This window comes from Giraffa tippelskirchi, chromosome 5, assembly GCF_054371585.1.
Source record: "Giraffa tippelskirchi isolate mGirTip1 chromosome 5, T2T-mGirTip1v1.2.pri, whole genome shotgun sequence".
In the NCBI taxonomy this organism is placed as follows: Eukaryota; Metazoa; Chordata; class Mammalia; order Artiodactyla; family Giraffidae; genus Giraffa; species Giraffa tippelskirchi.
Genome location: NC_137279.1, coordinates 135,776,347 through 135,794,780, shown reverse-complemented (window position 1 = coordinate 135,794,780; position 18,434 = coordinate 135,776,347). Strand labels below are relative to the sequence as shown.

The window sequence follows — 18,434 nt, the reverse complement described above, 5'->3', positions numbered from 1 at the left end:
AAAACTCAACATTCAGAAAACTAAGATCATGGCATCCGGTCCCATCACTTCATGGCAAATAGATGGGGAAACAGTGGAAACAGTGTCTGACTTTATTTTTTGGGGCTCCAAAATCACTGCAGATGGTGACTGCAGCCATGATATTAAAAGATGCTTACTCCTTGGAAGAAAAATTATTAACAACCTAGATAGCATACTAAAAAGCAGAGACATTACTTTGCCAACAAAGTCTGTCTAGTCAAAGCTATGATTTTTCCAGTAGTCATGTAGGGATGTGAGAGTTGGACTATAAAGAAAGCTGAGCACCACAGAACTGATGCTTTTGAACTGTGGTGTTGGAGAAGACTCTTGAGAGTCCCTTAGCCTGCAAGGAGATCCAACTAGTCCATCCTAAAGGAGATCAGTCCTGAATATTCATTGGAAGAACTGATCCTGAAACTGAAACTACAATACTTTGGTCACCTGATGCAAAGAACTGACTCATTTGAAAAGACCCTGATGCTGGGAAAGATCGAAGGTGGGAGGAGAAGGGGACAACAGATGAGATGGTTGGATGGCATCACCGACTCAATAGACATGAGTTTGAGTAAGCTCCAGAAGCTGGTGATGGACAAGGGAGCCTGGCATGCTGCAGTCCATGGGTCACAAAGAGTCAGACGTGACTGAGCAACTGAACTGAACTGAGGCCCTTGATTAAAAACACCACAAAACAAATTGTACTGTCTATCCCAGGAGTTCTTTTTTGTGGTCACTGTTGTTAAATAAAGGAACCAAGGGATTCTCTAAAGTGATGCAGTTAAAAAAGCCCTGGAGAGAAGCTCCACATATCCAGGCTCTAGATCACAGTTTCATGAGTTTGGGTATGTTCCCCTAACCCCGAATACCTCCAAGCATTGATTTTCTTGCATATAAAATGAAAGAGTTACAATCCTTCCTGGTAATAATATGCTCTGACTTGTGAAGCCGTGAATTCTGCCAAGAGGTCTGGGAAGAGATGCCTTAGCTCCCAGCTCAGTACTCACCTACCATTTGTACATTCCCATCTGCAGTCCTTCAACCTGAGCATCACGGATCTCCAACCAAGAAACCATGGCATGCGGTCTTCTATGCACTTAAAAAAAAAAATACTCCTTCAAAAATTGGATCTCATTGGTTCTTTCGGGAATGGGTCAGTCATTCTTGTAAAAAGTTTAGAGGTAAAATCTTAGACTAAACTGAAGTGGAAAGAAGATAATCTAATTAGGGGCTTCCCAAGTGGGGCAGTGGTAAAGAACCCACCTGCCAGTGCAAGAGATGCCAGAGATGATCCCTGGGTCGGAAAAATCCCCTGGAGTAGGAAATGGCAACCCACTACAGTATTTATTCTTCTGTGTATGTGTGCTTTAAAACAACCATTTATTATGCTCATGGATTCAGTGGGTAGGCTTTTAGAATGGACTTAATGGGTTGGCTTGTTTCTGTTCCACTCTCTTTGGTGGCTCATCTGGGGAAACTGGCATCTTGAAGAAGGGGGCTACTTGATACCTTGGGGTGGGATCATCCAAAGGCATCTTCACTCACATACTTGAGGGGTGATGCTGGCTTTTGACCCAGATTTCCCTAGGCTGTTGACTGGTACAGGTGTCCGCTAGTGGTGTCTTCACATGACTATTTCAGGGTTTCTTCTAGAACATCATAGAGCATCACTTCCACTGCCCACTCCAGTGTTTTTGCCTGGGAATCTCCCTGGGAACTGAAGCGGAAAGAAGATAATCTAATTAACTAACTATATAATACATAGAAATACTAATTTATGTTTTTCCTTGAACTGGTATTTCTCCAAATTATTGATTTTAATTGGAATGATATGTCAAGTATGAGTTGCTTCATCAGCTCTCTGAAATTAGCACATAACTTTCTTGTAACATTTTACAGCCTATGTTTCTCCTTGAACCAGAGAGTAATAAAGAAGCAATGTATATCAGACACTGTGCAGTCTCCTCAATAGAAAGTGGACATAGAAAAGTAATTACAGATATACATTGGCTGTCTGATGCATTTGAGGTGAGTCTTGACGGCTTCATACTTTTCTCCTGCTGACTTGTAGGTTTTTGGAAAATTTTATTCAAAGAGGATGTTTCAAGTAAACAATTCATCTGCATTTAAATTGTGAATTACCAGAAACTAAACATCACACACTTGTCACTGTTGACAAACCAAGATCTGACTTGGGGATGAAGGCCAGGTTTTCAGCTTCCATGGTTTATAAACCACTAAAAAATGTAGGTAGTGTCAACACTTATATAATACAATAGTGGAGAAAATGAAGGTTGTAAGAAAAGAAACAAATATTTTACACCTTTGTGAATTTAAATTTTATGATTTCAGCTGTTTAGAGCAGACAACTCTGAAGATCTGTGACATGTGATAATGTGTCATTTTGCAAGGTGGTCTTGAATTCAGTGCATCGTGAGGCTGATAGGTGAAAACTCTCAATACCTGTGCCGTGAGTGAGCCCGGCTGACTGCCCAGCATTTGTGCTGCAGTTTCACTTTGTAGTTCTGTGCTTTACCTGCAAAGTCCGGTGTTTGTGAATTTGAAAACTAATAAACCTCCCAAATGTTTCCCTCAAGGAATTAGGGGTCTACTATGTACTTTGAAAAATTAAAAGATAAGAATATTAAAGAATATTCTAAAAACTTAGAGTTACGAAGGGTGATTAGCCCTTCAGGGTATTCAAGTGGATTATGCAAAAATACAATTACTTTTCAAAGTTATAATGGGCCAAAATAAACACAATGAATTAGAATATCATAATCCTGGATTCTATAGTTTTCTAAGCTAAATAATATTGAAAGAAATTTAAAATATGCACATGTAAATTTTTTAATTAAAAAATAAAGAGCAAGTAGCAAAATGAAGAAAAACATTTGCCCCAAATATGGTAAATACAAATTTTCCAGTAAATAAGCTAAAGACATACACTGAAAAACAATTAGCAGATAAACAGAAAAATCATTCAGACTTTCTAATAATCAAAGAAATTAATCATAATGCAACAATAATGTGTTATTTTGGACCTATTTAATTCTTACATGAGACTTTCAAGTATTATCTTGTGTTAGAAAGGATGAAATGGTGAAATCAATAAACTCTAACATTACTGGTTCCAACATAAAAGTTTTAGAATACAAACAGCCAATGTGGTTCTTAAATCGTTCACATTTTCAAAGTTTTTGACCATTAATACAAAATTTGGGGAATTTATACAAAGAAATAATCCAATTTGTGTCCTAAGATACACGGTCACAGGCGTATCTTGACAAATCATGTCAAAGTGTATCCATGAAAAAGATTGGAAAAGGATATAAGGTAGAACTATATTTGATTTTTAAAAGTTCTATTTTCCAAACTTTCATAATATGATTATGTTTTTTTTTTTTCTTTTTCAATCATTAACGCATAAAGCGCCAGAGTAAGTCCAAGTCTGGAGCCTTGAGCTTCCTACAAGAGGGAAGCCCTATTAGAGGGAAAGGAAAAATGGGTTCCTGACTGTTTATCAGTCGCAGTGGAAGGTGACAGCTGTAACTGAACCTGACTGGGCTCGGGCCGCAGCAGAGTCAGCCAGGTTTCCAGGGTCCTCGCTCCTGGGACGCCAACAGGCCTTACCACTGCAGCAACTGTATTCTTCTCCCACCCCTACTTTTACTGTTTATTTGCTGCTGGAACCCTCCACCTTTGCCGCGTTGCTCATCGGTTCCATCGGGTAGGTAGGGTATTGGGAAAAGTCATTTTTCCTGTTGAGTTGAGAGTAGTGCTGTCATAGGTTGCCACAAAAGACTTTTCACCTCCTTTGAGAGCTGACTGGTTGGAAATGTGGACCTTCGGGACTCTAAGGAGCCACTAACCCTCCTTGGACTCCTCCGTGTGCTAGCAGAGTTGTGCCACTAATTACTGAAAGAGTGCAGGTGCCCAGCATTCACTGCATGCTATATCTAATTTAACACCAAGCCTCTAATCTATTGATCTTACCTGCTTAACAATCTCATAAAAGCACCTATGTTCAGCTCCATAATTAACAGTGAAAAACAGAATGCCTACATTTCTAATAATAATAGTAATGAGATTATGGCACATCATCTATATATTAAAAACCAGAATGGTTTATGACTACATAGGTAAGTTTTCAAGTTGCAGTAACTGAAAAATCTTAGGATGGAAATTTATATTCACACTAACTAAAACTAATTTTAAAATGTAAAAATGTTTCTGTGAAAAAGGACTGGAAAAGATGTATGTCACAATTATATTTGATTTCAAGACCTTCCAGTTTCCAAATTCTGTGTTTGTGTTATGTTCTTTTTAAAAGTGTTAAAGAAGAAAAAAATTTCACGTAAAAAGCTTTGAGAAAAAAGTCATCACTGTTCTAGGTACACAGAACTTATTTCTAGCATTTTTAAAAATAGATTAACAGATTGGGAAATGTCTTTGAAAATCGAAGTGGAATATCCTGTCAACTTGTCACTTGTTCGGCAGACTGGTATGTCTTCTTTTAATCATTACGTATTTGTTTTCAAACAATATATTCTTTATCTGATGCTTATAAGATTGTTGTGCTCTTCTGTCCCTTAAATAATCTTTGTGCAGCAATTAAGCCTAATTCACTAAAGGACAGAATTTTACATTGTTGCTGGTTTTAAAAAAAATCTTCTTATGGATGTGGATATATTGTAAAAAGAAGAATGAACTAGATTTCATGATTGGTAATATAGAATAAACATTATCCATAATTATTCTGGTTCTTCATAGTCACATATTTGTAATTTTGCAATGTTTGTTGTTTATATTCAATTTTATCTCACAATTATGAAGATGACAACATTTAATTGGGAAAGTTTCTTTTAGAAGGTGGAAGAGTCTTGCATTTTTTATTGTATATTTAGTACAAGTGTTTTTATAAATAATTCAGTAACTATGTTGAAGAATGTTTATTTTTAAAATATGTATCCCTCAGTTTATAGAATTGAAAATTCATAGTGAAGTAGGACATATGAATGGGAATAGTATTATCTACATCCAGATACTAGCAAAACTTTACAATTCCAAATGGCTTTGACCCCCATAGAAATCACGACACCTTAAGCTTTAGGCACTGATTGCAGCAGAAGCAGCTGTGGAATGGCAGATGAATGCATAAATAACTTTAATTAATTAATCCTGTGGGCATGTATTGGGTAAGTTTCTGTGATTACAAGCAACAGAAATTGACTATAGTTACCTTAAGTGGACAAAATTAATTTATTGGAAGTTTATGCCAATACTATAATACATGCTTTAGCAGGTTAACTCTTTTTATATTGTCAATAACCCTGAAAAAACACTTATGGATCAAGGAAATGAGGCTTTGAAGGCAAATACATCAGCTATTTATAGCTCACTATGTATATAGTGAATAGCCAGAATGAATGGCCAGCCTCTTCCATCTGAAGGGATCAGTTCCAACCATTGTATCACTGTTCAAGATTCAGAGAAGAGATAAACCCAGAAATAAACCCATACATCTGTGGTCAACTGATTTTCAACAAGGGTACCAAGGCAATTTAGTGGAGAAAAATAGTGTTTCAACAAATGGTGCTAGGGCAAATGGGTATTCACCTGCAAAAGAATTACCTCACACTCTATACAAAAATTAATTGAAAATGAAATAAAGAGCTAAATGTAAGAGCTAAAACTAGACAGCTCTTAGAAGAAAACATGGACACACATAAATATAAGTGTTTATGGCCTTTGATTAGGTAATGATTTCCTAGATATTACACCAACAAAGGAAATGCAAATCAGAATCACTTTTGATTAGATACCACTTCACACACACTAGATAGCCAAAGTAAAAAAGACCAAAAAATAGTAAGTGTTGTTGAGAATGTAGAGAGATTGGGATCTTCAAGACAAAAGAAATAATACATTTGGTGAGGATGTAGAGAAATTGGAATTCTCAAAAATGATTCAGTTGCTTTGGAGAACAATCTTAACAGTTCCTCAAAAGATTAAACATAGGTGCTACCATGTAACCCAGCAATTCAAGTCCTTAATATATATTCAAGAGAGATGAAAACCTACACCCACACAAAACTTGTAAACAAATGTTCATAGCAGAATTATTCATAACAGCAAAAAGGGGAAGTAACCCAGTTTTATTTATTCATTCATCAGTCCATCAAATGATGAAGGGGTAAATAAAGTGTAGTATAGTCCATACAATGGAATATTATTTTTCAATAAAAAGGAATGATGTCCTGATATATACTACAACATGAATGATCTTCAAAAACATGCTAAGTGAAAGAAGCCAGTCACAAAAGACCACATATTGTATGATTCCATTTATATGAAATGTCCAAAATAGACAAATTTGTAGAGACAGTAAGTAGATTAGTGGTTGCTCAGGGCTGGTGGGAGGGACTGAAGGAAAAGGGGAATGACTGGTAACCTCTACACAAATTCTTGGGGGAGAGGTGATATGAAACCTTTTAAAATTGATTTTGGTAATGGTTTGCACAATTCAATGAATATATTAAAAGCCACTTAATTCTGTACTTTAAGTGAAAGAAAATGAAGCGAAAGTATTAGTCACTCAGTCGTGTCCAACTCCTTACAACCCCATGGACTATAGCCCACCAGGTTCCTCTGTCCATGGGATTCTCCAGACAAGAATACTGGAGTGGGTTGCCATTCCCTTCTCCAGGGGATCTTCCTCACCCAGGGATCAAACCCACATCTCTTGCATTGTAGGCAGATTCTTTACCACTGAGACATCAGGAAAGCACTTTAAGTGTACTGTAAGTGGGTGAATTTTGTGGCATATGAGTTATATTTCAATAAAGTTTTTAAGTTTTTTCAAAAAAGACTACATCACAAAAAAGATTGTCAGTCGCCAAACTCAATTGCCATGTATGATAATATTAGTCTCAATACTAGCAAAATAATTAAATAATCCTATAAACTTTATAATTCTCTAAAATATGAAATGCAAAATAGTCCCATTTCATTAAAATCTTAATTTTGGAGATATCAAATATAGCCATAATCACAATGTTAGTGTATAGCAGCGAGAATGGTAGTCTTGAGGTTATACCTCTTCTTTGTACTTAGTTAAAAAATAAACTGTAAATTTTTTTTTAAGTACAATATGCTTTTGGGATATCAGACCACAGAAAGCCTTAACCCCTCAACCACAGGCAGAGAAAAAGAAAGAAGAAAGTATTGAAATTCCTTTTGATATACCATCTACTTTTTTGCATCTAGATCTCAACTGGAAACCTTTCTCAAAGGTAAGTAACATGGGATTTAGTCCATTTTATTTGCTTATATACACTATATAGTTTATATGCATAGATATACATATATATACACACTTTAAAAGTAGAGCAGCTCAGATTAACACAGGACATTACAACTCATGTATTCATTCAGCCAATAGATTCTTTCGTTGAGAGGTATTATAATGTCTGCCTACGTCAAGACAGAAATCACAGTTACCATGAACTCAAGATGGATATTTGTTAATGTATAAGCAAGCAGCAACTTACAAATTTTTTTTAACAATTATTCATTATTACACAGCAGTTGCTTAAAAATTAATAAGCTCTTAGGTTAGCCCAGAAAAGCTAATTTTATCAGTGTTATAGCCAAAATTCTACATGTTTTACCCATCAATAGTAGAATTGTATCACAACACCTATGACCAAATAAAACTGAAGGTAGCTGAAAGAAGAATTATTTGTAGTTGTCTTCAATGGCAGAGCTTGAAGAAAAGTAATTTTAATTTGAGAAAAGAAGGGCTGTGAAAGAGATGTATGTGAGAAGTATGAAGAAACTTCTGACATTGATGGCTCTTTTCCTTTGAAATGTCTAATTCTATTTCCAAATTTAATATTTTTATTTTCCTTTGATTTACAAGTATCACTAGAATTACATTATCATGCATTTGTTCCCAGTGGAAGGGAAAGCACAGAAGGGTGAGAATATTCATGAAGTAACTAGGATTAGAAATTAGAGGATTAGAAATTTTCTGGGCAGGATTTATAGAGCTGTAGATAGTTTTAAAAGAACAAGCAAACAAAATTCACCTGAGACTAGTTGTGTAGCATGTGGACAAAATTTCTAATGGAGAAAAGTGGGGAGGGAGCCATGAGGGGAAAACGTTGTGTGTGACGGTTTCCCATTCTGGAGCAGACCCTGGTCACTGCCGGAACTCAAGAGCTTGTATGTCCCTGAAGGGACTTGACAGTTCCAGGGAGGTGCAAGGTCCCTGCACAACTGTTTAGAGCTTTCTTTAACTGAAAAATTTAGGGAACCGGGAAACAGGCCATTATTTTATATTAAAACCAACAATAAGATATTATGAAATAGAAGACAAAACAGTTTGAGAAATTTAACAACATATGAGACTTTGGGATTTGGAAATGAGCCCCCAGACAAGCTCCCCTCAGTAGCCCGGTTTTAGAAACTGTGGTTTAAGGTGCTTTCTGTGGGGAAAAGCAACCAAAATCTGAGGAAGAATGGAAAAGGGAGGAAGAGAGGGAAGTAGGAACATAGCTATGTGGAGACAGAGGGAAAGGCAAGAATAAATCAGCCATGGACAGTTTAAGGATACATGGTAATAATCATTCCTATATGTTCTCTCAAAAGATAAGGCTGTCTAAAGGCGAAACAACTTTAGACCACTGCCCAACCAGGTTAAGCCTGAATGAAGACAATCTCCTTTGCAAAGCACAAGGTAACTGCCTTTGCTTATTAAAAAGGCATTTAATAAGGTTCCAGAGTTAGTAGTTTCTTATATCTAAGGTGACTACTTGCTGGGATAGTCTAATTTGTAAAAAAAAATACGGAAAAGCAAACCCTCCAGTATGGAATTATATAATGGCTGTGATAGCTACAGCAAGCACATTAAAACTGCCTGTATAGACCAAAAACTTGACAGAACTCAGTTTAGTTCAGTTTCATAGTTATTGAGCACATTTATATATTTTTGAAAGCTCATTATACTAAAAAATTTAATGAAGATCACTTAATGAATATGTATGTGCTCAAAGAATAATTCTACAGAATGGAATGCATCTCAAGTCTAGCAAACCATATTATGAAGTACTCAGAAACAAACCACCATTCTCAATCAGAATAGAAAAAATTAGTGTTTATACAGCACCATAATAAAACTGAGTAGAGAAAGAATAATTGATTTTTAAATATATCTCAGCCTGTATACCCTTTTGGAAGTAATTGAAGGGTGTGCTTATAAGCTGTCAAAACTTAAAGGTATGGATTAATATCCCACCTGGAGAGCAACGCATAATGAAAGTATACTGGAATCACTAGCATCTGAAGTATTTTCCAAACATTTGTCTTATCAAAAGGATTTACATTTATAAATTGTTCAATGTTAAGTAATAAGACATATAAGACAAACATATCATATAACTAATATCAAGCTTGGGCAAAATTCACCTTGAAGGTGTATTTTTCATAGAAACAACCCAATACCTCATGCTGAAAAGAAAAAATGGAGTCACAGAATTCTTAGAGACATTTTCAAAGCAATATTAACACATTGCGTGTGTTTTATGTATTTGGGCCTCCTTAAATCCAGAGGGTGAGTAAGGAGAGCTCCCTCCTCCACTCCTCCTCTTTGTATTCCACTATTGTTTTCCATGTATTGAATTTGAGCCATGGGTCAGGTACTGTGCTAATATTGCACATGCTTTTATTCATTTAACAGATATTTATGAAGTGTTTATTTTATGCTAGGCCCTGGGAGTGCAATGGTGAGTAAAATAGACACTAGTAATCAGAACAGTCCTACAAGCTGGGAGCTATCATTATCAATGTAAAATTAAGGAAACCAAGACTGTAACTTGTAAAAAGTTATCGATCTCCTAGTCTTATTTTTTTAACCTAATGAAAAAAGATGATCATCAGGGTGTTAGTACTTTTATCCAGTTTATAGTAAGGGTACGATTATGGCCTTTAAAGTGTGGGCTTTTTTTCCTTTTAACCACTTTATTGAGGTGTAGTCAACATGCAATAAAATGCACATGTTAAAATGTTCAATCTGATATATTCTGACATATTAAAAACCCGTGAAACCATCATTGTAATCAAGATAACCAGCTTATCCGTCACTTCCAAAAGTTAACTCCTGTAGGGACTCTCTTTGCAATCCCTTCCTCCAGGACCTCTCCCACTTCCACTCCCAAGCCACCACTGATCCACTTTATGTCACTAAGAGTTGGCATTTTCTAGAGTTTTATGTAAATCACACAGTTATACTTTTTGGGTCTGTCTTCTTTCAATCAGCTCATTATTTGGGGATTCATCCATGTTGTTGTGCATATCAGTAGTTTATTCCTTTTTATTCCAGAGTAGTATTTCATTCCATGGATATACTACAGATGTTTATTCATTCCACTGTTGATGGGCATTTGGGTTGTTTTCAGCTAGGACATAAACAAAGCTTCTGTGAATGTTCATATACAAGTCTTTGTATGGACATATGCTTTCATTTGTCTTGGGTAAATATCTAGGAATGTACTGATTAGATCATATGGCAGATGTATGTTTAGCTTTTAAACAAACCACCAGTGTTTTCCAAAGTATTTGTACCAGTTTACGTTTCCCCCTGGCAGTGTACGCGAGTTTCTTGTTTTCCTACATCCTCACAAACAGTTGGTGTGATTGGTCCTTTGAATCATTCTGAAATATGGTGTGTGTGTGTGCTCTGCCACTCAGTTGTGTCCAGCTCTTTGCAACCCCATGGACTGTAGCCCACTAGGCTCCTCTGCCCATGGAATTTTCCAGGCAAGAATACTAAAATGTGTTATTGATATCTTATTTGCCTTTATCTAATGGCTAAAGATGTTGACCGTATTTTTATGTATTTGTTTGCCACCTGTATATCTTTGGTGAAGTGTCCAAAACTTTTGTCAATTTTTTAGTTGTATTGTTTGATTTCTTATTATTGAGCCTTAAGAGTTCCTAATATAATCTACATACTAGTCCTTTATCAAATACATGATTTGCAAGTACTTTCTCCCAGCCTGTGATTTATACTCTAATGAGTTGTTGTGTTATTCTGCTAACATTTCCTTTGAAAAGCTGAAGTTTTTAACTTTAATAAAGCTAATTTATGCTCCTTCTTGACCCAAAGCAGAGGTCTTTCTAAAGTGTGCTTTTTAAAATGCATTATGAGATATGACTACTTATTTAAAAAAAAACAGATGAATTGTAACTTTAACATTCTTCAAGTGAGTTTAATTTCTATTGATCCTTCATTTCTTTACATTCGACTCTTAGCCCATCTTTTTCTGAAGACTGCCTAAATATGTTACCATCTCAGGAGACAGAAACGTTTGTTTTCCTTAGAGAACGTCATATTTCATTTTAGTGTAGGCACAGCTAACAATAGGGAATGGGCACATAAAGCTCAATGTAGTAAGAGCGTTATTTAGAAATACTGTCATCCTTTAACCTTTAAAGGATAATTTTCCCATTGTTAGTATCTTCATATCTGTGTCTATTCAAAACATTTATTAAACTCCTACAAAGTGCCAGTGTCTGAGGATATATCTGTGCCTAGGCAAGTCCCTGCTTTCAAGGAGCTTACATTCTGGTGGGACACAATGACAAATACATATCTGCATCTGCTTAAGGAAGGGCCTATATAAAATAAAACTTGAAGCATGCCCCAAATGCCATCAAACAGGAGCTTCATCAAATTAATGTTCTCTTTCCAGACAAAATCATTTTGTTGAGATTTTTTTGGTTTAGTCACTAAATTGTGTCTGACTCATGATCCCATGAACTGTAGCCCACCAGGCTCTTCTATCCATGGGATTTTCCAGGCAAGAATACTAGAATGGGTTGCCATTTCCTTTTCCAGGGGATCTTCCTGACCCAGGGATCAAACCCAGGTCTCCTGCATTGTAGGCAGACTCTTCACTGACTGAACCACCAGGGAAGCCCAAAGTCACTCAGTCATGTTTGACTCTCAAATACCATAGTTAGATATCCAACTCCTTATAGCTGACAAATACCATAGTTAGATATCCAACTCCTGATAGCTGACCGGCGACAGGAGGCAGAACAAGACCGTAGTAATGCCTTTAGAGATAAGAGGCATGTGTTAGAAAGATCCAGGGAATCACCAAGTTAAGTCTTTCTCTTGATACCCTGGATCTTTCTAACATATACTTCTTATGGCCCTTGGAGATTTCTTAGAAAAAGGCATATTTGACTAAATCAGCTCAGAAAGGAGATATGGACAAATGTTTTTAACTCTCATCTGAGACTGTAGTTGGCCATGTCCTCTTACCTGTATTAAGTTGATATGTCAACAGTACCACAAATCAGAAAAAGACTTAACTTTCACTTGATGATTCCCTGGATCTTTCTAACATATGCCTCTTATCTCTAAAGGCATGACCATGTCCTACCTGCTGTCGCCAGTCACCTTTCAGGAGTTGGAGATCTAACTATGGTATTTTGAGATCTTCCTTGCACACCTACCCTGGCCAGATTTGGACCTGTTGGCTAGAACACACTCATAGGCTTCTCTGTCACATTTTACTTGTTATGATGGGTTCACTGACTAGGAATCACAGGTTCATGCTATTCTACCATCCCCTTCCTGAGTACTCCTTCAGTTTGTGTCTGGTACTCTGTTACCATCTAGTGGCCACAGGCCTCCCACCCTTTGCCTGCCAAGAGCCATAAAAGTCAGTGCTCTTCTAAATAGTAACTTTTTGGTAAGGTTTTTAAATTTTTGCAATCAGTCTGAATCTCCTTTATTAAAAAAGAATTCTTTCTATATTTCTTAAAACTTCTCTTGCTATTGTGAATGGGGATTCTTTTTTAAACTTATAATTTTGAATTTATATTAAGTATAAGACAATACTGATTTCAAAGCAACTAATTTGCCTAAATCTTTTAGTTTATCTAGAGATTCTCTTGAATTTTCTTTGAAAGCAACTCTATAAATCCTATTCACTTTGTCCTTTCTATCCATTTCTTTCATGGTAAATTTTTTCTAATATTCTTTTAACAAATAGTGATCTTCAGAGAGATATTTTCAGGAGCTGATTTTATGAGCCCAATTGTTGTAGCTCCTTTTATCAAGAAAAGCACTAAAATCCTTCATGGTGATGACGATGCCTCATGATACCAAAAGCTTCATGGGACTAGTAGAAACCTTCTGGAAAAATATGTGCTTAATTGCATATATTCCCTTTTTACCAAAATCACATATATACTGACCTTTCCCCCCTGCCTCTTTGGAGTAATTTTTCAGAGCTTTTTGAGGTGCTGTCTTTATATTCTTATAAGCAATAGGATGTGGATTTTGGAGGCTGGGTTTAAATTCAAAAGCCACAATTTATTATTTGAACAGATCTCTCTGTGCCTTTCCCCCTCATGTGTTTGAAAGGAGAGAGATGAAACTAAGGGGAGTAAATAATAGCAGTAGCTACCTCCTAGAGTGTTATGAAGATAAAATGAGCTAATACATGTAAGCTGTAAGAACTGCTTATCCTCAACTCACAATCAGCATTTGCTACCATCTGTGGGACCTTGGGCAAGCAACTTAATCTCTCTGACCCTCAGTTTACTCACCCTTGAAGGAGAATTAACACTTCAACGCCTTGGGAGTTATTGTGAGAATGGAATGATATGGTTTAGTGGACACAGCTTAGTGCCTGGTATGTAGTCAGCACTCAGTAAATGTTAGCAACTATTAGCAGCTGCTGATGGAAAATTCATGACCTGTGTGGATGATGTTGAATTCAATACATATCCAAGTTATTCCAGGCAAGTCTGAATAAATGCAGATGTGATAACTTTTTTCTCAGGCCTCATCCTCTTTGACCATCAAATTAAGCACTATTGACTAAGCCCGTCTTCTTGGAGCTCCCACCTTGGATTCTGGGATTTTCCTGATCCCTCTTTAGTTTCCCTCCTCTGATCTTTTTCCTGGCTCCATTTCACCTTGCCGCCCTCTCATCAGGAATTTACCTCAAGCTCTAACTTCAGCTGTGTGTTTTCCCTGTTGCACACTCTCCCTTTGATAACATAGTGTACTGTCCCACCTGTGCTGAGAATCCTTAAATCTCGTTTCTCACTGTCTCTTTGTACTGAACCCAACCTACCCATACAACGTCAGTGCATCTAGAATAGAACTCATAACATGAGTCATCCCTGCCTCTCTCCTCAGGCCCCCATGCCCAGTCTCTCACAGAGGATAACTAAATCTGTGTTCACAATGCCTTTTCCTGTTCATACATTTGCCCTTTCCTTTGCATTATCAGCGGTGACCCTTGGATGAGGCGCTTGGTTCCTCTTGTTAGACCAGGGGAGCACTCGCTCAGGAAACATTTTTTTTTTGAGGGCATTAAATCTTTTATTGATTACATATGATAATGGTTGATACACAAGCCTCATTCCCATCTGTAATTTTATCTGGTACCATAATTCAATTTAGATATATTGCATAGGATGTGCCAACAATCATTAATAAGCAAAAAAAAAAAAAAAACTCCATGACTTTGCACGGGTGACCCTTTAAATGGTGAACTCCAAGTCACAACACAGTAACTGTCAGTTCAACTACACCAAGGTTCTGAAGACAACAGCTTCTCCACCAAAGCAGGTTGTAAATAAATTTCAAATGGAACCTGGCATCACCTTGAAGGAATTCTAACTTCACACTGTTGGGGTAGTTTACAAAAATGGCTTCAGAGCAGACTAACTTTACACAGCACATTAAAAAAAAAAAGACATTTTGTTCAGCATCATGATCAGACTATTACATTTAGCAATCAACAGCATGGGTACAAAAACAAAATCTACGTTAAAACCCTTTGTTGGAATGCTTTACACTTTCCACAGAACAGAAACTAAAATAACCTGTTATACAATTAGTCACAAGTACAGTCTTCGAGTTTTTTGCCCATACACACGAGTATTGTCTAAAATGTGTCTTCTTTGTAGCAGCTAGGCCCTGCCACCACTATACTTGGCTGAGTTCACAAATCTGTTGTAACCTATAGCTGCCCTGTCACTTCTCTGGCTCTCCTCTCCTGCTAAGCTTTGTTTCCTGGCAGTAATTAAAACCTTCTGCCACTGCCACAGCTACTGCTGCTGCTGGAACCACCACAGCCACCTTGGTTTCCTGGTTTGGCAAAGTATTGACCTCCACCACCATAGGGGCCAGAACTTCTGCCTCCAAAGTTTCCTCCTTTCATGGGTCCAAAATTTGAAGATTGATTGTTGTAACTGCTAAAATCATTGTAGCTTCCGCCACCTCCAAAATTGCTTCCATCATTACCAAATCCATTATAACCGTGCCCACCGCCACCATATCCACCACCACCACGGCTGCCACCAAAGCCACCTCGACCACTGAAGTTTCCTCCACAACCAAAGTTGTCACTCCCACCCAAACCACCTCCGTGACTGCCACCAAAGTTTTCAGAACCACTTCGACCTCTCTGGCTGGATGAGGCACTAGCCATCTCTTGCTTAGACAGGGCTTTTCTCACTTCACACTTGTGGCCATTCACAGTGTGGTATTTCTGAATGACAGTCTTGTCTACAGAGCCATGGTCATCAAAGGTTACAAAAGCAAAGCCTCTCTTTTTGCCACTGCCTTGGTCAGTCATGATTTCAATCACTTCAATTTTCCCATACTGATTTAGACATGATGGCAGTGGAAGGGGAGAGACTTCAACGATGCTTTCTCAGCAGCATCCCTGGGCAGAAAGGAGTAACCTAACAAACGTATCTCAGGAAACATTTTTTAAACATGTATTCCCAATGAACATGTATTTATTTACAATGTATTTATGTATGTTCTACTCTGGTAACATATTTATGTACATTATTTTAAAAAGAGAAAAACAGACATAAAAATGAGAGTGAAGAATTTGAAATAAATATTTTAATGATTTTAATTTTATGTATTAAATAGATATGAAATGCCTTTTTTGCTCTTGCTAAATGCATTGTAAATAATATCTTTTAGTAAGAACAATGTGGTTGAATGTGTCTAGTTATCTCTTGAAATGTTGATGACACTGTGTAATACAGCTAGTTAAAGATTCCATGTTTTGCTTACTTTGATACTTGTTTTTAATGTCTTACCCATTATGAAAAGGGATTGCTCAAAGTGTGTAGATCCAAAACAAAGGAAGTGTTGGTTGACTATGCTTACTAAATCATGATGATTATCTTCTACTTTTGTCTGAAATTATGGCAAAGTGTTTCTGAAATGCAAAATGTATTTTTAGTATAGTTGAAGTTTTCTTCTCCTATTTAGTTTTCACTTATACTTTGTTGGTTTTTCCATGGTTGATATAACCCAGAGGATATATTAAGGGTGTGTGTGATGAGTAAAGTATCGTGAGCTTACATTTCTTTATGATCTTTCCCAGAAATATAATATCATATTTAAAAAAAATAAGTGATTTGGAAAAATGCCCAAGATATATCTTTAAGAGAATAGAAAAGAAGGATAAAAAGCTAGAAAACCTACTTAAAAAATAAATTGTCTACATATAATCACCAAAAAGTAATAGAAGAAAATAGACCAATGTTTTAATAGTGATACCTCTGGGAAATGTGATAATGAATAATTTTTGCTCTTTTATTCATGCTTTTCTCTCTTTTTGAAGCTTCAGTTAACATTTATTAATTTAATATCTCAAAAAATAGTGTTTATTAATTTTAGATTAATTAAAATTAATCAGGTGCTTTTAAAAAGATAAAAGTTACAGATGACATTTGAATTTCACCCCCTAGTTTAGCTGTGCTCTTACTGTTTACATGGAGAGCTATGATATAGTATAATCATTAATGTTCATAAACAGTAAACCTGAAATAATCAGCCAGCATTAAATAATGTTCAACATGCTGTGTTTATGACGAACACAAATAACACGTTAGATGGATTTAGTTTTTAGCAGTTAAAAAAATTGACATGTAAAAGGCTAACCTTGAATTATTTTAAAAAATTGCTATATGATGCCTACTGTATAAAAATGATGTGAATTGCTCATTAGAGATTGTCAAGGGTGTTAATTCAAGGGAAATATCAATGATATCTCTTATTGAGAAAATTCAAGGGTGTTGTATAACCTAGAGGATGCATTTTGTGTCCAGTATACTGTCAATAATTCTGAGATGATATAGATATTGTAGAAGTGACTTTCAGACCGTGCCATGGAAACTTTTAGAGCCCCTGAAAAGTGGGCAGAGGAGTCTTCCCTTTCCCACCCAGGAAACACTTCAACCAGAGCAGTGTAGCTTTGATCAGGTTTACAGGCAAGGGATTCCATATAAACTTTGGCTTGAAAAAGGCATTCTGCTGCTAAATTAGAAGTCTAAAAATTCTTGGACTTATGCCCACCACACTGGGGAGGAAGTAGGGTGGATATGTGTGACAAAGGACAGAGAATATAAACTAACCATATTTTAGAAGATCTTTCAATGTAAATATGTGTTTCTTCTATCCAAATGTCTCTAAAAGAAAAAATATTAGCCCAGAGCAAAGCAGTGAAGGCAGGAGAAATGAACCCATACCAGAATCTGGAGAATGCATTGAGCAATATTCTCAAGCCAATAGATGACTTCTGCACCAAGTTCTTTGTGGGAACAGAGGTGAGTTGGAATTACCTGCTTCTAAAATTAGTGTTTAAATTATATTTAAATATATGATTATGACCTCTATAGTATGTTTGCCTTATGAGGGCTTACAATATATTTTTTAGTCTTCTATCTTTTGGCTTACAATATTTATCCTGATTTCATATTTTTATATGCTTGCTTACATTTAAAAATTTTAACCTCAGTGTCTCATAGATTCATATTTGAATAGTCTATCAAGTTCTTAGATGTCTTTGAATTCATAAATGTGAACAGTCTATAAAATTAGATAAGACTTTTTACTAATAAAAGTCTATAAAATGAGGTATGACTTTTTACTAATAAAAGACTATAAAAGTAGATATGACTCTTTTTACTAATAAATTATCAACTTGCAAATATCTATCAAACACCTAAACCATGTGGAAAAACCATGGTAAGTGTTTCAGATTTACTAAGAAAATACATTGTTTTGTTAGGCCAGTACAATCTAGTAGGAGAGTGAAAAACTCACTCAATTCAAAAGGTAAATAGCAATTGGATATAGTAACAATAATGACAAAATATGCATACACATGAAATTTTCCATCTTAACCATTTTTGTGTATACCATTCAGTGGTACTAAGTACATTCATATCGTTGAGTAACTATCACCACCATCTGTCTTGAGAACTATTTCATTATCCCAAATTAAAGTTTTGTCTCAGTTAAAGCAGTAACTCCGCATTCCCTACTGACTTCAGCTCCTGGCAACCACAAGTCT

The 18,434-nt window shown here is 36.2% G+C and overlaps 1 protein-coding gene and 1 pseudogene across 5 annotated transcripts in view; one reads left to right on the top strand and one right to left on the bottom strand.

The window, feature by feature from the left end:
- The window catches only part of DNAI3 (dynein axonemal intermediate chain 3), a 76,873-nt gene that overhangs the window by 36,790 nt on the left and 21,649 nt on the right, over window positions 1-18,434 (top strand). For all 4 annotated transcript variants that reach the window (XR_014053566.1, XR_014053567.1, XM_081490050.1 and 1 more), the window contains 5 exons: window positions 1,915-2,043; window positions 4,446-4,519; window positions 7,163-7,310; window positions 8,671-8,758; window positions 17,555-17,685. Coding sequence is in view for 2 of the 4 variants with exons in the window: in XM_081490050.1 (XP_081346176.1) it covers window positions 1,915-2,043; window positions 4,446-4,519; window positions 7,163-7,310; window positions 8,671-8,758; window positions 17,555-17,685 (570 nt within the window). In the remaining 2 variants the exon portion in view is untranslated. The remainder of the gene's footprint in view (window positions 1-1,914; window positions 2,044-4,445; window positions 4,520-7,162; window positions 7,311-8,670; window positions 8,759-17,554; window positions 17,686-18,434) is intronic.
- On the bottom strand, window positions 14,409-16,591 carry LOC145506135 (heterogeneous nuclear ribonucleoprotein A1 pseudogene; annotated as a pseudogene). The gene has a single exon (XR_014053568.1). The product of XR_014053568.1 is annotated as a heterogeneous nuclear ribonucleoprotein A1 pseudogene (transcript).